A 17000-nucleotide genomic window follows, 5' to 3' on the forward strand; every position below is an offset into this window, starting at 1 on the left:
TGACAGCTGCTGATTGCACTTCTTTGGTCACTTCTCCTTTTTTTAAAAAAAAAATACAAGTTTTGTATAGTTTGCCGCTTTGTGACAGTTAATGGTGTCTCTTAAAGAGCAGTATGAGAAGTTTCATATGCAAGGTGCAATAAGGCACATGTGCAATCACATTACAGTTGTGGTAAAAGACACTATAAAGACTAAAAATACTGATCAGTACACATTCTAACAACCAGGAAAAAAACAAGTGATGCATGAGTGCATAGATATTTGTTTTTCTACAAAGAACTGTGCCTTATCGTGCAAAACCTGTCTTTCTGTTATGTTGCCATGGTATGCAGTTCGGAGGAGCGCCACGTGATATGACAAATCAGTAAGGACACCATAACATCCACTATCAGATGATCAGCACTCCTCTTACTTAAAACTGCGGTAACAATATTTTTCAGTTGGGCCTTCTGTGTTTATGAGTGTGCCTTTGCAAGGTCGATATCGTGTAAACAGATGGAGAAATCCTTCTCTCTTTGCTGTGCCCATACCAAAACAAAACACGAGAGATGGCAGCCAATCTAGCTGGAGACAGAGAGGGCCTCCTCCCACCGCTGACGGCTGCCTGCTCTGGATGTGCCAACAACAAATCTTTTAACCGTTTGTGGGCTCGCCATACAGTGAAGCTTTTGATTATGCAGGGATCTCCGGCTCAGGGGCTGTTATTACTGAAAACAGTTAAATGCAACAGGGGTGTTGCAGTAACAGTCTGTGGAGAATAATTACTCCCACCGAAACAGATAAACTGCATGTTGTGGAGAGAAAAAGAAAATAAACACTGGGGTCTAATGGGACATAAAAAAGATGTCTAATATTAATACTAGAACTCAAAAAGAAGAAGAAATCAAGAAGAAGCTCCGTTTTGCCGTACGCTAAGGGCTGGTCCTGCTCCACAAACACATTTTTATTTAAACCAATCCCCTAACTATCTGAGAACACACACCCATCTTTGCTGTTTGCCAACAAATCTCACCCTTTCATTGTGCAAGAGCCTGTTAAGGCAAGTGAACCAGCTATCAGGGTTTAGCGTGGATACAGATCTGCTCCTACAAAACACAAGGCGATGCAGGTTTTTACCTGCACCACGCAAATATTACTGAGATAATATGCATCTTGGCTGATATGAGGTAACAGTGGATGGTTAGTTGGTTCCTATTCAAATCAACTGGAGGAGACAGTAGGAAGAGACTGCTTTCTTTTAGAAAAATCAATTTCCTGTATGTGCTGGTGCTATGCCTGGACACTGTGGGAGTAATGTTACTGTAAGCCAGTGCGGGTTGGCAGAATTGGAGAGGATGACCTTGTCTAATATTTTGCTCTTGCAAATTCACATTTAATGAGCAGATAGATGCATGGCAAGAAAAGCAAGCTCAGGAAAACAAAAAGAACAGTTGGCAGGTGAATGAATCATTTCACAAAAATCTTTCAAAATGTACCGTGTGGGCTCCGCTTTTGGTTGAGCCACTCGTCTCCACTTGAGGGGCATTAAACGCCCCAAAATCCTGCACATGAAAAGAGATCTGAGCATCAGGGATAAAGCAAACTTCACCCGGAAACACTACAGAAACATAAAACTGACACTTTATGTCCTTTTGTCCGCTTTTACGTGAAAATAGGTTAACCCCACCTTCTTTTGACTCTTAGCCTGACATTCAAAAAGAAGGTAAACATGTTTCGCCACTGCGGAAACTTCTGCAGGACAATGAAAAGCAAAACTCTTCTTCCCCATACTGTGGGCTGGTTTTGACATTACACTTCAGGCCGATGATGCCATGCATGTTGCTGCAGAAAGGCAATTTTAACTGCACAGACGTAACTAGGCAAGTTTGCAGAGCTGTACTGTTATTTTATTTTTTTATGCAGCTGTAATAGACTTTCCACCATGATTTTTTTTAGAATGGGGAAATTCACACAGCGATGGAAAGCTCCAACATCTAACACTTGAGCATTAACCACAGAAACAGAGCTGCATTCATAAGGTTTATGCCACACTGGGAAGGTTTTTCCAGCCTATAAAGCTGAAATGTTGCACTTGTCCATTTGTTATTCTCAAGCAAATTGTGCAGCACACTGGATCTGATAGTGGATCCATGCAAAAACAAATGCTACCAGGAGAGAAGCCGTTGTCAGGACAGAGTGACCAAAGTTTTTTGAAACATGAGGTACAATAAAGCTATAAAGCCTCCCGCAATAACAACTAGGCTTTGTGGAGCTTGTGCAGAAAATGATTACACAATTGCAAATAGTTATTACCCAGTTTAATAAACAGAGAAAACTGTAAATCAGGGCCGTAGTAGATCAGCAGTGTCATCGCCTGTTTTTGTGCCAGAGTAGACCGAATAATGTTGGGTTTGCATGAGAAAAACAGGATCTCACCAGGGACTCTGTGTTGGGATTTTTCTTTCCCCACAATTATTATTGGCATAATAACAAATTTTTGTAAACATGATATGTAAACAATAGTTGCAGCCCTAACATGGGAGCTGGCTACAATCACAATAAAGGTAGAACTGCTACACATGCTCAATGCAAAGAGGCAAAACACGTTTCTGAGTGTTTATAGGGAGCGTTTACATGCCATTAGGACAGATTAACCGAGTCCTGACTCAGAGACAACTGTCAGTCGCGCACGCTCTTATGCGTCGCGTGCGCTCGCAGACTGCGATGCACCGAAATCGGCTAAAGCCCACTCAAAGTTACAGCCTTTTACCCCACCCACCCCACCATAGAGTCTCAGTAAGAAGCCAAATTATTTGATACTTCACCGACTTACTGGCATGTTAATCCGCAGACTTCTCCTCTTCTTTGGTATTTTCTTTGAGCTCCCCTTGCTGGACTCCATCACCGTGCTTCCCATGTTTTGTTTTGGGGGGTTTTTCCCCTGCAAACGCGCAACAGCTTAAAAAAAAAAAATACAAAATACTACTAATAAAGTGTACTGGGATAAAAACTGCTGTATCGCGTCTGCACACCGTCTACAGCCGCCTCCACCTTCCCTTTAGCCTCGACAACACTGAGGAGCTGCCTCATCCACCAGGAAGTAGGTTTGGCCATAAAAAAAAGAGAGGCAGGGCACACACATGTTCACAAAAAATTAGAAGAAGGCGTGCAACAGCGAGGACTGCTTACAGGTGTTATGTCACACTGTATTTAACCCCACCCCCTCCCCAGAAGTGGAAACTGAGACCTCCCGCGGTCCTTTTCGCCTCGGTATTAAATCTACAGAGAAAAGAAACGCCTCCGCCGTTTCATATCTGAGGATAAGTGCGGTAAAAACTATACTTCCTGTAGCTTCTTTGGTCGCACAGCCCCGGAAGCTGCTGTCCGTGAATTTGTAAATCTCAAGGCACTGTTCGGTTTTCTGAAGCGTTGTTCTTTCGCACTTCTTCGAGAAAAAGGCAACAGCAACAAAAACAAACCCCTAACAAACACATTTTAAAGGGAACAACATGTTTGACACAGCAGCGCGCGGAGCTGACGTGTGCAGATGTTTCACCGACAGATGTCAGTGCCACTCTGATTCTGGCTGGATATGAATGAAAAGCTTAAAAACAACAACAACAACAACAATAATTAGTGCGAATAAAATGGAGGAATCGTGACCGGTACTTTATACCGCCTGCATCTTACAGCGTGTTTATCTTACTCTTTCCGTGTTTCTTTCAAAGTTAAATGCAGGCCTGACAGCTGTGTGGTAACCTCCACAGCTGCAGGGATTTAAAAAAAAAAATATCAACATGCTTCTCTGTCCTTAAACGGAGTTAAAAACATTTGTTTGATTTTGTAGTAGCTCTGTGCTTGAAGTTCATACTTTAATAAATCGTTGCTACTATTTTCACGTGCATCTCAAGGGTGTCAAACATAAGGCCCTGGGGACAGAATCGCCCCGGTAAAGACTTCCATCGGGTCCACTGGTGAGTTCTGTAAAATGTGGAGAGACAATTTTATGAATTTTAGCTGTATTTTCTGAAGTTTTTTCAGCTTCTGCTATTGATAAACACCTCCCCCGCGGGTATTTACACTAAACCAAACTAAGTAATAAATAAACAATTAAATGACCAACAAGTTTCTGGTTTGTCTTTTTACCCCTCTATCTACTATAGAAATGTCATTTCCTTTCCCAAGGGGTCCACAGTAAAAATAAAAAAAACTTTATGGACAGCAAGCTACCAGAACCTTTTCTGTAATTTTATTTCTTACATTTTAATCTTACACATTTCTGTTATTTAGACATTTTACTTTGTCGTGTATATAAACTAGGATTTACTATTGAAATTGTTTTTTTTTCTTATATAAAGATATCTCAGGGATTAAATGTGTTGTTACAGGGTTTTGGTTTTTTTTACACTGACAGAAAAGTTCTAAGTGTAAATGCACTGCATTGAGGTTATTTATAAGTTAGGATCATTTTAGTGATTTGCAGCAGTTGCTCAGTCACTGATCCCTGAGTCCCCTACTGTACACTCTGTACACACATGACTGTGTTAGTACCCACCCAGACAATACAGTCATCAAGTTTGCAGCTGATACCACCGTGGTGGGGCTCATCTCAGGGGGAGATGAGACAGCATACAGAGCTGAAGTTCAGAGGCTGTCAGATTGGTGTGTAGACAACAACCTGGACCTCAATACCACCAAGACAAAAGAACTGGTAGTTGACTTCAGAAGGAGGAAGTCCGAGCTGCAGCCTGTCAGCATCAACGGGGAGTGCGTGGAAAGTTTCTGGGTGTGCACATAGACACAGACCTCCAATGGAGCTCTAACACCTCTGCGGTTTTAAAGAAGGCCCAACAGTGTCTCCACTTTCTGAGAATCCTCAGAAAAATGGACCTGAAGAAGGAGCTGCTGACCGTCTTCTACCGCTGCTCCATTGAAAGTGTGCTGACATATTGCATCGGTGTGTGGTTCTCCAGCTGCACCACAGCACACAGAAAGGCACTCCAGAGGGTCATTAATATGGCCCAAAAAATCATTGGACATCCTCTTCCCTCCCTGAAGGACCTGTACAGCACTCGCTGTCTCAAGAGGGCACGCAGCATCCTACGGGACTGCACACACCCAGGACACCGGGTGTTTAAGCTGCTGCCGTCTGGCAGGAGGTTCAGGCTTCTGAGGTCCCGGACAAACAGACTCAAGGACAGCTTTTACAACAGGGCAATAGCCCTGATCAATGCAAATAGCTGACCTGACTGGCTACCTACCTGGACTTTTTTGGGGGGGGAGGTAACAATGTTTAAAACAATAATAATAATTATATTTATATTAACAAGGTGCAATAATAATTAATGTGCAATAATAACACTGTGCAATACACATACACTTCTTCTTTTTTTATTACTAAGTTAATATACTGTGTTGTGTTGTTTATGTTGCGTTGTGATGTGTCATATCGTGTCGTGTTGTGTTATATGTGGTGCCGACGTAGGATAGTTTTCCAATTTCATTGTACTATTGTACTATGTATGACTGTGCAATGACAATAAAGAGTTATCTTATCATCTTCATTGCCACACCTGACTCCACCTCACCCTGTCCCTACCATGCTCCTCTGTATGCCCAGCTTCACTATACATCCAGGAGTTTTCTCTGCAGGATTCCTCTTTTCCTCCTGCCTGGCAGATCCATATTCAGGATCCTTTGTCCAGTACATCCACTGCCCCTCCTCTGCACACATCCAAAGCATCCCAGCCTCGCTTCTCTAACTTTATCTCCAAACCATCCAACCTGAGTGGTCCTTTTCTTGAAGTAATTCCTTACTTTGACCATCCTGCTCACTCCCAATGAAAATCTCAGCATCTTCAGCTCAACCTCCCGTTGTTTTGTTATTTTCATTGTCTCCAAAACGTATACAATAGCAGGTCTCACTACCATTTTTTGTAAACCTCTTTCACGCTGCTTTTCTTCTGTCACAAATCACCCCTGACACTTGTCTCCACCCACTCCACCCTGCCTCCACCTCTCTTGTGCACTGCATTGCTTATGCTGACTTGAATTTATTTAGTTTTCTGTTTGATAAACTTTTAAAGCTTATATACTTCTTGGTTTCTTTGTAAAAAGAAAAAACACATACTGTGTAAACAGCAGTCTTTAATTTCCACGTGCTTACAGTGAAGCATCTTTCTATACCAAATGTTGCATGAGGTGTATTGGTACTATTTAGTGTCCATCCACATGGGTAGTTTAAGAACATGAGCACCGAGCCCTTCAAGTACCAATCAAATGCAGAGTGCACAGCACAACAGAGTGTGTGTTTTGCCCGCTTACTCGTACCATGATGCCAAGATGCCACCTAGCACCATATCTTCTATGTGTCAAGATGTTATTTAAACACAAAATGAAACACATAATTATGCTTTTGGCTATAATTAAACTCAGCTTTTTTTTTTTTTTGTTCAAGCTCAAAGTTTATATAACACGTTTCTCATGGAGTATGAGTGGTTTAAAGATGTAGCAGGTTTTTTTTTTTTTTTTTACCAACAGTCAGGTCCACAAGAGTGATACCCAGTAAATGTGCAAGCACAGCACACACAATTAACTAAATTTGGTTGAAAGTTAACATGTGTTTTAATGCCGTCGAGATTGCATGCCAGCATAATGAGGGGGTTCCGGGCTCCGAGAGAAAGTGGGATCGCTACAAGATGACTGAAGACCCAAGAAGGAAAAATACCTCTTTTATAAATGTTTGTTTATTCAGTCGTTGTGACATAGTGGATCATTTAATGTGGACTCTGAACAATCTGAGAAGAACAACTCTTTGGCTTCCTTGATCACATGTCCATAAACAGTCATAAAGTCATAAACAGTCTGTGATCATAACAAAAGATTTTTATTAAAGTCTCTACAGCTGATGAATGGAAACATATCTAGAAGTCAGCATAGCTTATGACTCATTATTTGCCTAATTGCTAGTATGTTTGAAGCTTTGGTTGAACTAAACACAGAACACACATCCACTCTGACCACTTTCTTCAAACTGAGCATCAGAATGGGGAGGGAGGGCAATTTAATTGTGAGCATGGCATGGTTACTGCTGATCCACTGGGATTTTCCTGCAGAACTGCAGTTCTCTGAGCAAAAGTGTATTGTTGACATCACAGGAAAATAATTAGACTGCTTGTAGTTGGTAAGAAATCTACGGTAACTCAAGAAACAATTTGTTACGACTAAGCAGAAAAGGATCTCTTAATGCACAACACCCCCAAACTTGTAGCAGATGGGCTACAGCAGCAGAAGACCACACCGGGTCCTGTTAGAGTTGAGCAGGAAACTGGGGCTACAGTTCACACAGGCTCACCAAAATTTGACAATAGAAGACATAAAAAAACTTGTCTGACGAGTCTTAATTTTTGCTACGTTTGGATGGTAAGACATGCAGCTTGTGGGGATAGGTTAATTGGATAATCCAAATTGCCACTAGGTGTGAATGTGCTAGTGAATGTGAGTGCGAATGGTTGTCTGTCCCTGTGTGTTGGCCCTGCGACAGACTGGCGACCTGTCCAGGGTGTACCCCGCCTCTCGCCCTGTGACAGCTGGGATAGGCTCCAGCGCCCCCCGCAACCCTGAAAAGGATAAGCGGAAGCAGATGTATGGATGGATGGTAGGGTCCAAATTTGGCCTAAGCATGAAGCATAGTAAATGAACTGGTTCTTATACAGCGCATTTCTACTCTACCTCAGCACTGAAAGCAACATGCCTCATTCACCAGTTCACACTCTTTCTTACGAGCACTTTTTCTAGGCTTAACTGCTTTCTGGCTAACATTTACACTCCAATGGATGCATCATAGAGCAACTTGGGGGGAGAGTATCTTGCCCAGGTATATTTGCCATGTAGAATGGCTCAAAACAGGTATCAAACAACCAACCTCCTGAGCTACAGTCACAGCACTCCATCCCTGCATCTATTCTAATGGGCACACTTGAGGTCCCTTAGTACCTCATATCATTTAAACATCACAGCCTCCACGAGTATTGTTTGTAGATCATGTCCCTTTATGACAACAGTGTAGCCATCTTCTGAAATCTACTTCCAGCAGGATAATGCTCCACATCACAAAATTTAAATAATCTCAAATTGGTTTTTCGACCATGAAAATCACCTCCAGTCACCAGATCTCAAGAAAAAAAAAAAGCACCTTTTGGATGTGGTGCTGGCATGCCAATACGGAGAAAAGTCTGAGGAATGTTTCAAGGACCTTTATGGGATCCAACTCAGTGCTAGCAACATGCAACAAATGAGATGTCCAGTGAGTGTAATTATGCACTATATGCTTATTATGGGTAACACGAATTAGCTAAATAAACATAACCACTAATGACTGAGAAGTCAAAGATGTTTTTTCCCTTTTCCAGCTTTAATTAAAAGAAAAGAAAGTGAAATTATTGAAAACACAAACAAATTGCTAACATGTAAAATAGTTTATTTTTGTAAATGTTTCTAAATTCAATTCCACAAACTCCAAACCTCATACTCTGTACACTTCAAAAGGCAATTCAAAAAAAAAGAAAGAAACAAACAAAAAAAAAAGAAACGAAAAAGGACCAAAATAAAAACAAAAAGAAAAGAAATGACTACTTTACACGACCAAGAAAATGTAGCACAAACACACTGGCAGGATGATGTATCGTACAAGAGAAGAAAAAATATCCAAGAAACAATTTTGTTACAACCATTCATTGAGAAAAATATATACAATTGAGTCTTCGGAAAGTTAAAAAAATACATGCCATATACATTACAAGTTCTAAGACTGTCTCCAAAATTTTACAGTCAACTTGAAATTGTGCACGCAAAAACTCCTCTGCTTCTAGCATGTGACTTGTGAAGTGTCAGTATAAGAAATATTTCTGATTATAAGCAGGATGCCATCTCTTTCCAAAAAAACGAAACAAAAACAAAAGGCAGAACAACCTACAGTTCTCCATAGAATTCTTTCTGTCGCGCAATGGTTCGTCTAAGTCACAACATTATTAGACGTTCGCACCTTATTTGTGTTAAAAGTAAAGTTTAAAAAACAACAACAACAAAAAAAAACAGGTTAACACATGTTGCTGTTTCCATTTGTGATAAAAAGTTAAAAAGCAGTTTTTTTGGGTTTTAAAACCTAATTCACAGTTCTTTAAAATCAAACCTGATTAACAGCAAACAGATCACAATGATCTTTTACTATCTGAAGTCTTTTTTTGATTCTGTAACCGATTACTTGTTACATTAGTCAACAAAAATATTTCTTTTTTTTTTTTGAGAGTGGTCAAAGTAAGTGTAAGTCACAAAACACTACGCTACAATACCGTACTTTTAATACAACAAAAATACTTTGTGAATTATTGTGGTTATATTACAAATTCTGTACAGAATAATCATAATATATACTCTCAAACTGAAATAACGTCCATCTTAAATAAATTTCAATGACAAACAGAACAAAAACAATTTTTAAAAACACCCAAACATCGAGAAGGTTAAGGTAGTATTTGGTCGGTTATTCCTATAGTTTTTTTTGTTGGTTTTTTTTATGTACATTTATACAAAAGTAACAGCATGTCTTCTTCAATCTTCAAAAACAATAGCAATCTAGCCTTCTTTTAACTCGATCTCATTTTGAGAATAAAATTCATTCACTCAGTAATAAATACAAAACCTCTCGAATTCCACACAAATCACATGACAGAGACCTATGATAAAACTGACTCATGGAATCAAGTATTTAAAAGCTTGTGTGTGTGTGTGTGGGTGTGTGTATGGGTTTTTTTTGTTTATTTTTTTTATTTTTAGTGCAAGTTAATATTCCCTTCGCGGTATTCATTGCTGTACATTCCTCATTCAGTGATGTCTACATTTAGTCAAACGGTATACATTAACAGTATGAACAAAAGGGCCTGCCCTTAGTAAGCAATAAGGCCGCACCCCACACAGTGCTTTCTCAATCGCTGGTGGATTCCGCACCCCATGTACACCAAACAAACACACGGATACATACAGACGGAGGCTTCGACGGAGCCCCTCACATATGGCACGAGTCATTTCCTGCTACTGTGTTATATTTCCCTTCCTCCGCCTATTTTTAATTCCACGTTGTTGACGAACCAACACCGATTCATTTATTTCTCCAAGGGCTCAGGCCTTCTGCTCATTCGTAAAATGACTTTAGTGTGAAGTCTCTTATTTATTCTGTGCAGAGATCACAGCATCCTCCACACGCTATGGCAAGGAATGCGTTTGGGTTCGTCGTTTCCGTTTTGCTCAGTTAATCCACTTCCTGCATTCAGGAGCTCCACAGTGGCAAGCAATCTTGTGCTGGCCCTCAAAGCAGTCAAACTGGTAGTTGAAACACAGCTGCAGAAAACAAACACGGGAGAAACGTCCATGGCTATATCACAACTGCACCGTTTACACCCACATATGCATGCAAATGAACAGGGATAAATTCTAATTACAGGGGAAAAAAAATTACATATATACACACACACATATATATATACACACACACATATATATATATATACACACACACACACACACACATATATATATATATATATATATATATATATATATATATATATATATATATATATATATATATATATATGTGTGTGTGTGTGTGTGTGTGTGTGTGTGTGTGTGTGTGTGTGTGTGTGTGTGTGTGTGTGTACCAACCTCCTCTCCTTTTTCAATTCTGCGAATGCAGCTGATGATGATTTTGTAACCCCTCTCAAATGTTACCACCTCAGCAACACAGTTAGGGGCACAAGAATGATTGATATATCTGAAAAAGAAGCACGAGTCATGCGTGAAACAGCGTTCAGAGCATTACTGTAACATAGCCGACCACATTTAAATGATTGCAAATTCTATTTGCAACTAAAGGCTCATTTGCTGCCTCTGTAAGCTGATTCAGACACGCAGCGGCAGACGGTGATAAGATGAAAATGCCAACATTTAAAAAAAACAAAAAACAATTATGACATTCAAAAGAAACTAGCTTTGTTTCCAACTTGTGAGTCTGTGTTTGGTCATCATGGCAAAATGAGACGCAAAGGCAGTTTAGAGTTCCTTTACAGGGGCTTTCATATCTGTGGATAGATTTTGTCAGTGAGAACTCATAACAAAGTAGTACTGACTACTCAGTGTTCATCTTTCACAAACTATGAAGAAGGGCATGAACCTGTTCCAACATGGTCTCTAGTTCTGGTTCCATGTGTGTTTGGGCCCTTTTGACAATACAACTGAACTGCCATCACTTTGATAACAAAATCCAAAAAAGGCCAACGTCTACAGCAGCAACGAAAAAAACCCCTGATGCTCATTTGCAACATGTACCAGTTTGCAGACAAGCCTCCCACACACAGAAGCAGAGTCTCGTCTGTGCCACTTTACTGGAAGATTATATCGGTTAGACAGATATGGAGAGGCTACTTTTAAGACGTTGAGGCGTGCACTCCACAAGACCTTTGTTCCATCTTAGCAGCCCATCAGTTAAGTCCTGTAAGAAGTAAGGCTGGCCATCCATAAATCTAACTACTTCTTTTTCCTTCCTCAAAAATCCCACAGATGCTCAAACAGACTTGAGATTTCAGGGAATTTGAAGCCGAGTTAACACCCTTGCCTCCTTTGGCAGTGGATAGTGGTCAGTATGAAAACCCTGTGCAGCGCTGTGCATTCTGACAACTTTCTACCATAACCAGTTTTCAGTAAATTGTGCTGGAGGTGCTCTTCTGTGGGATCACAGAGCCACCCTTTACTCCCACACACCAATGTGCTTTAAGCCCTCGTCACTTGTGCTAACCACTGGAAACAGGTAACACCCCACCGGACATGCTGTTCTGGAGGTGCCCTGACCCAGTCATCTAGTCATAACAATGTGGCTCTTGTCAAATTCGCTCAGATCAACAGGCTTGCTCATTTTTCCCTGTTTTAACTTCAAGAGCTCACTCTTCACTTGCAGCCTCTTGTAACCACCCCCTTGACAGATACCAGTGCACTGAGATCATCAGGGTTACTCACTTCACCCGCAAAGGGTTTTAATATTGTGGCTCATCGGTGTGCTACACTGAATGACATTTGTTGCAGTAAGTGAGTATGAAAGAAATGCTACACTGTCATAAATACATTTATGAAAATACTCAAACAGTTCGTGGAAGCTCAGAGTACCTTGCGATCCCTCCATTTAGTGTGGCATCAACAACATGTTCGCTGTCGATGCGGAACATGAACACTGCCCGGTTCTACAAGGAAGAGAAGAAATGCTCTTAGCTTTTGGAAAAGATCATTTTAAAGAAACACAATTTCTGCTAACAATGTTGCAGCACAGATATTTACCTTAGACCTATAGATTTTCTCCTTCCTGATGGCAACCTCATTTCGAAGGATGGTTCCATTGTACTCAATCACCATTGTCTGTTTTTCAACATCTCTAGCAGCAAACAGCCCCAGGCCCTGTGAATATGTCAAATAAGCAGGTTTTCATCTAGTCAACAAGAAATGGAAACCAAAAGCATCAGTCTCACTCTGACAGTTTAAAAGGAATTTAAATCTGGTCGACTCACCTGGATGCGGGAGCGGCCCAGATAGACGTTGGCTCGCCACTCACTCTTCATCCAGCGGTACTGGGAGGACCTGGGGTGCACCACCGGAGGCTTATTATGGGGGGCGGCACCTTCTCCTTGGGCGACATTCTGGTTAGACCTGGCACTGCTGCTGGATACAGCCTGTGGCTGAGGCCTTTATTTTTAGAAGGGAGGTGGAGAAGGAGAACATTTTATTAACTTTGACTTATTTACTTGGAGACAGAACGTTCCCAGGAAGCTAATTTAATGTCAACTTCAAACAAAGTTACCTTATCACCAGTGAGGTATAGGGAGAGCTTGTTCTTGGCTGAGCGCGGGCACAACCAGCTGGATTGAACATGAGAGGCAACTCCACGAGAGGGTTGCGTCCGTAACGGAACGAGTACCTGTCACAAGCTTCCACTCCTGGGAGCTGAAACCAGATGAAAAGCATAATTTAGAGATTTGTTGATGTTTTTAAATTCTTGCAGCTGATGAAATCCTCCAAAGTAGGTACAAACCGATTCTGTGATCTTGGCAACTGCAGGAACTGTGAGCCCAAACAGATCCTCTCCTTTCAGGTAAACAGGAAAGAGCTTCAGAGTGCCTGACTCAGCTCTCTTCTCAGCAACTGGGCCTAGCACCTTATCCCACACTCCTAATGACAAGAGCAGAGACAAGAACAGAAACTGGTTAAAACTGTTTCATCAGCCACAAAAACACACACTAGTATTTTTTTTTTCCTGAGGGCAAACCTTTAGCAGAGGTGTCAGTCAGGACCATGTCTTGGTAGCCTTGTTCGATGACTCTGATGGTAAACTCTGGTATCCCGTCTCTCTCTTCAACTGAACAGATGTAGCGACAGCGGCGATTGCCATGGCGCATGCTCCAGTAAATGCGGCAAGCTTCATAGCCAACTGGAAAGATGGCTGTTGAGGAATGGAAGGACGCCATCTGTAGCGGTGTGAGCTGGCCGATCGCATGCAACACCAGACTGCCTACCCGAAAGGTGTAACCTAACTCGGGCTGCTGCACAGCTGTGGCAATTTGACGCACTTCGTCTCTCTGGACATAAACACGCCGGAACACGGCAAAGCATCGCAGCTCGTGCTCCAGAGCTTGTCCCGCTGTTCCCCGGGGCCTGTGGGCATGGCAGAGCATGGTCTTATCCTTGAAGAAGGTGCACTGAGCATGCAGGGCACAGGTGAAATGGTAGACATTGGTGCAGCGCAGGCGGTGGCAGCCGCTGGTGGCTCCGGTCTGCTGACAGTAGGCGCATCGTATAGTTTGACCACGTCGCAGCGCAAGCTCCACGTTGATGAGGGCGCCAGCTTGAGTCTCGTACACCTCAGTCGACCAAAGGGCACAGTTGAGATGAACCCACACATCGAGATCTAGATTGAGCAGCCTGGCAGGACCATCAGTCATTCCATCTCCAAACTGATGGCAGAAACAGCAGCGTCTCTGGTCCTTGAGTGACACTGGAGGGCGCAGGGAGGCTCCAAGCTTCTTCAGGAGCTCATCAATCTTATCCTCATCCGGGAGCTGCGAATTCCCTCTTGGCACCACCACCTGGACAGTCCATTTCCTCCATCGGAGTCCTTTCTGTCTCTTTCCCTGGTGCCAGCCGTCGTGGGACCTTGGCCTGGACTTCAGCTTCACTGTCACTTTGAGGGCATCGGATTTTGCGTCAGTCTTGGGTGTTTCACCTGCTAAAGGGAAGGGGATGGGAGGTGTAGAGGGGGGTGACTGCTTTGGCTGAAGCTGGGCCAGACAATGGACATCCAGCGAGGACATGTTGTTACTGTACTGGTGCTGAGTTTTAGAAAGGCTCTCCGTTTGCTCAGAGGCTGGGAGGAGGGACACAGACTCCTGGGAAGATGACAAGGGAAAAAAAATGCGAAACTTAAAAGTCAAACGCTTTTTTAAGACTCAGATTTCTCAGAGATGTGCATGGGTTACAGTGGTACAAACCTTAGTTTCTGTGGTTGATCTGGACTGCAGAGGTGGTGATGAACAGTAGAGAAGGAAGCAGTTGTGGCTGCAGAAGACCAAGTCGTCTTCAGATTTAAAACGGCCTTCAGATTCCTAACGAGAAGAAAATCAGTCCAAGTTTAAAGAAGCTGAATTAGGAATGAGGTGTAAGTCAACATCTGACTAATGGAAGCAACTCAAGGCAAAGCGATGTTGAAAAATAAATTATGCAATATTTAAATAACCTAAATACTGCTGTTTAACCTACTAACTGATCTGAAATCTATTTAACTCCATTAGGAAAGATTTACATAATCAGAGCATATGTTCAGTGTTATTGCAGTGCTGTGCATATGAATATATTGATAAGTGTGGCCCTTCAGGGTGAAAGGAGTTTTAATACTTCATTTCCCCAACGTAAAAATCTGGTAAGCCAACCAATCACAGCTCATATAATAATCTCAATATTATATGTATACATGACATTGAAATGATCCAAATTTCTGACAGTGGGACTCTTTACACAAATCAAAGCTATAGTCATCTCCAAAATGCATAAAGTTAAAACAAAAACATAATTTCAACATCTCAAGCAACGTTAGTGCAAATTTGCTTTTTGAACAATTTCACAGCTGTAAAAAGGAAAGGAGCTAAAGTTCGAGTTCTCGGATAACTTTACCAAAAATTCACATTTTAACTAGCTCATAGGGGCTTTGGCTTGGACACAGTCATCATTATAAAAGGTTATGTGATACATAAATGAAAGCTTTAACTAACTGCTAAGTTCACAGACTGATGAGTCATGCTTTTGGCTTTTATTGACAGCGGCATGCAGAATAATTTGCAGGAAGGGGCAGATTTACTTAAAGAACAGCAAAGTCTGCACGTATACATCGAACGTTATTTAAAAAAAAAAAAAAAAGATCAACCGAAGGAAGCATCTACTGCAGGACTTCACAATGTATTACTATCTTAAGAGGTTCAAGCTGTAAAGACAGAACAAGACCAAGTTTGAATCTGAAGACTCTTAGACTCTGTTTCACAATGATAATTGAGAAACTGTGGTACCACAGATGCTGACCTGCAGAGTGTCTAATTTAAAAAAATAAATAAAAAATTACTAAATATAGAAAAGTAATCTTTGTTAAAATATTAAAGCCATGTGTCATCTTTGACTTAATGCTTTTTGGAAATCAGCTCATCTTTTACTTGTGACAGAAATTTTGCTCAGGGGCAAAACTGTCACATGGCACTATATTAAAATATGGTGTACTTTAGTCAACGGCGTTAGATATCCGAGCCTTTTTGTTCATGAGAGCTGCTGACGATCAGAAGCAATTTATTATCTGTGGCCTTGATCTCTGAGTAAGGAATGGAGAAGCACTACATCCCCAGTAAATTCAGGCTTCCTGTAAAGGTTATAATTTCAACGTTTAGCCTTTATTTGACAGGTGGTGTACACAGTTAATATATACATGACTGTGCAGCCAATGCATCTGGTACCTTCATGTGAACAGGGAGGTCTTTGATGGCTCTCTGCACTCCATTTCCCAGAACCACCACCTTACAGTGGCAGCACCACTGGGGTTTACATCCAGAGCTGCCAGGGATCTTGTGATCAGGTCCTCGAGCTCCAGCATTGCCTGATGTAACAGAAAAGTGATGCAAAATTAGATCAATTTTTAACATCTCTGACAGTAACCTACAGATGATTGAATCTTTAATTGGACTAAACAAACTTTAACAAAATAAAACAGCCTTTATAGAATTGGACTGTAGGCTACCTTCAGCCTCAGATAAATAATGGTACACCCAAAAAACTGTTAAAAAAAAAAAAAAAAAAAAAAAGCGCTCCTCTGGATGTTTAAAGGGAAGTGATTAGGTGTCGAAAGAGTATTGCTGAATTGTGCTTTTTCACGGGGAGTGATTATATTTAGCTTAAATCAAACATGACATTTCAATTACAGGCTGTATTACTGCACCGGGTGGAATCAGAGATGCTCTTGTTTAATTTAGTTTTATTCCCTACCTGGGCTGTTGGGATGGAAACGGAAATGATGTGCCTGCTGCTGCATCATTCCCTGTGGTCCACTGGCTCTGATCATTTGTCCCGGCCGTCCATGCAGTCCTCCACTGTCTCCTTGTCCATTGAAAAGCATGGGAGGCCGTGGCTCCATGCCATGTGGGCCCACCCTTTGACCGCTGACCATAGATAGGGGCCCCCTGTCTGGGGTGCTGCTGACCTCATAACTGCTGGGGATCTTCACACACAAGAGGTCTGAAATGGCTGCCACCACACCGGTAATATTCTGAAAAATAAATAAAACAAATAAATAGAAGTTTAGAGCAATGCAAGTTGTCCTCTAAATTTGTCCACCATAGTCACCCAAGTGCTCCAAGTAAAAAGGCACTTAAAGCTGTTAAATGTTGACTTCTGTA

The 17000-nt window shown here is 41.6% G+C and overlaps 2 protein-coding genes across 11 annotated transcripts in view; both read right to left on the bottom strand.

Annotated features, from left to right (window-relative positions):
• The window catches only part of LOC146497731 (5'-AMP-activated protein kinase subunit gamma-1-like), a 23833-nt gene extending 20635 nt beyond the window's left edge, over positions 1-3198 (bottom strand). The window contains exons 1-2 of one of the 3 annotated variants that reach the window (XR_014870468.1): positions 2813-3198; positions 1476-1541 (exon numbers count right to left, since the gene is read on the bottom strand). Coding sequence is in view for 2 of the 3 variants with exons in the window: in XM_085139153.1 (XP_084995279.1) it covers positions 1476-1541; positions 2813-2896 (150 nt within the window). In the remaining variant the exon portion in view is untranslated. The remainder of the gene's footprint in view (positions 1-1475; positions 1542-2812) is intronic. The other 2 variants (XM_085139153.1, XM_085139154.1) reach the window with 2 other exon arrangements.
• Positions 3199-8371: 5173 nt separating this feature from the next.
• Positions 8372-17000, bottom strand: part of kmt2cb (lysine (K)-specific methyltransferase 2Cb) — an 81287-nt gene continuing 72658 nt past the window's right edge. For all 8 annotated transcript variants that reach the window (XM_085139835.1, XM_085139841.1, XM_085139839.1 and 5 more), the window contains 11 exons: positions 16591-16870; positions 16065-16204; positions 14562-14675; positions 13343-14459; positions 13109-13245; positions 12878-13020; positions 12588-12762; positions 12361-12477; positions 12193-12266; positions 10699-10807; positions 8372-10374 (listed from right to left, as the gene is read on the bottom strand). In XM_085139835.1, coding sequence (XP_084995961.1) covers positions 10282-10374; positions 10699-10807; positions 12193-12266; positions 12361-12477; positions 12588-12762; positions 12878-13020; positions 13109-13245; positions 13343-14459; positions 14562-14675; positions 16065-16204; positions 16591-16870 — 2499 coding nt within the window. In that variant the 3' untranslated portion in view covers positions 8372-10281. The remainder of the gene's footprint in view (positions 10375-10698; positions 10808-12192; positions 12267-12360; positions 12478-12587; positions 12763-12877; positions 13021-13108; positions 13246-13342; positions 14460-14561; positions 14676-16064; positions 16205-16590; positions 16871-17000) is intronic.

This window comes from Neolamprologus multifasciatus, chromosome 18 (assembly GCF_963576455.1).
Source record: "Neolamprologus multifasciatus chromosome 18, fNeoMul1.2, whole genome shotgun sequence".
NCBI classification, from domain to species: domain Eukaryota; kingdom Metazoa; phylum Chordata; class Actinopteri; order Cichliformes; family Cichlidae; genus Neolamprologus; species Neolamprologus multifasciatus.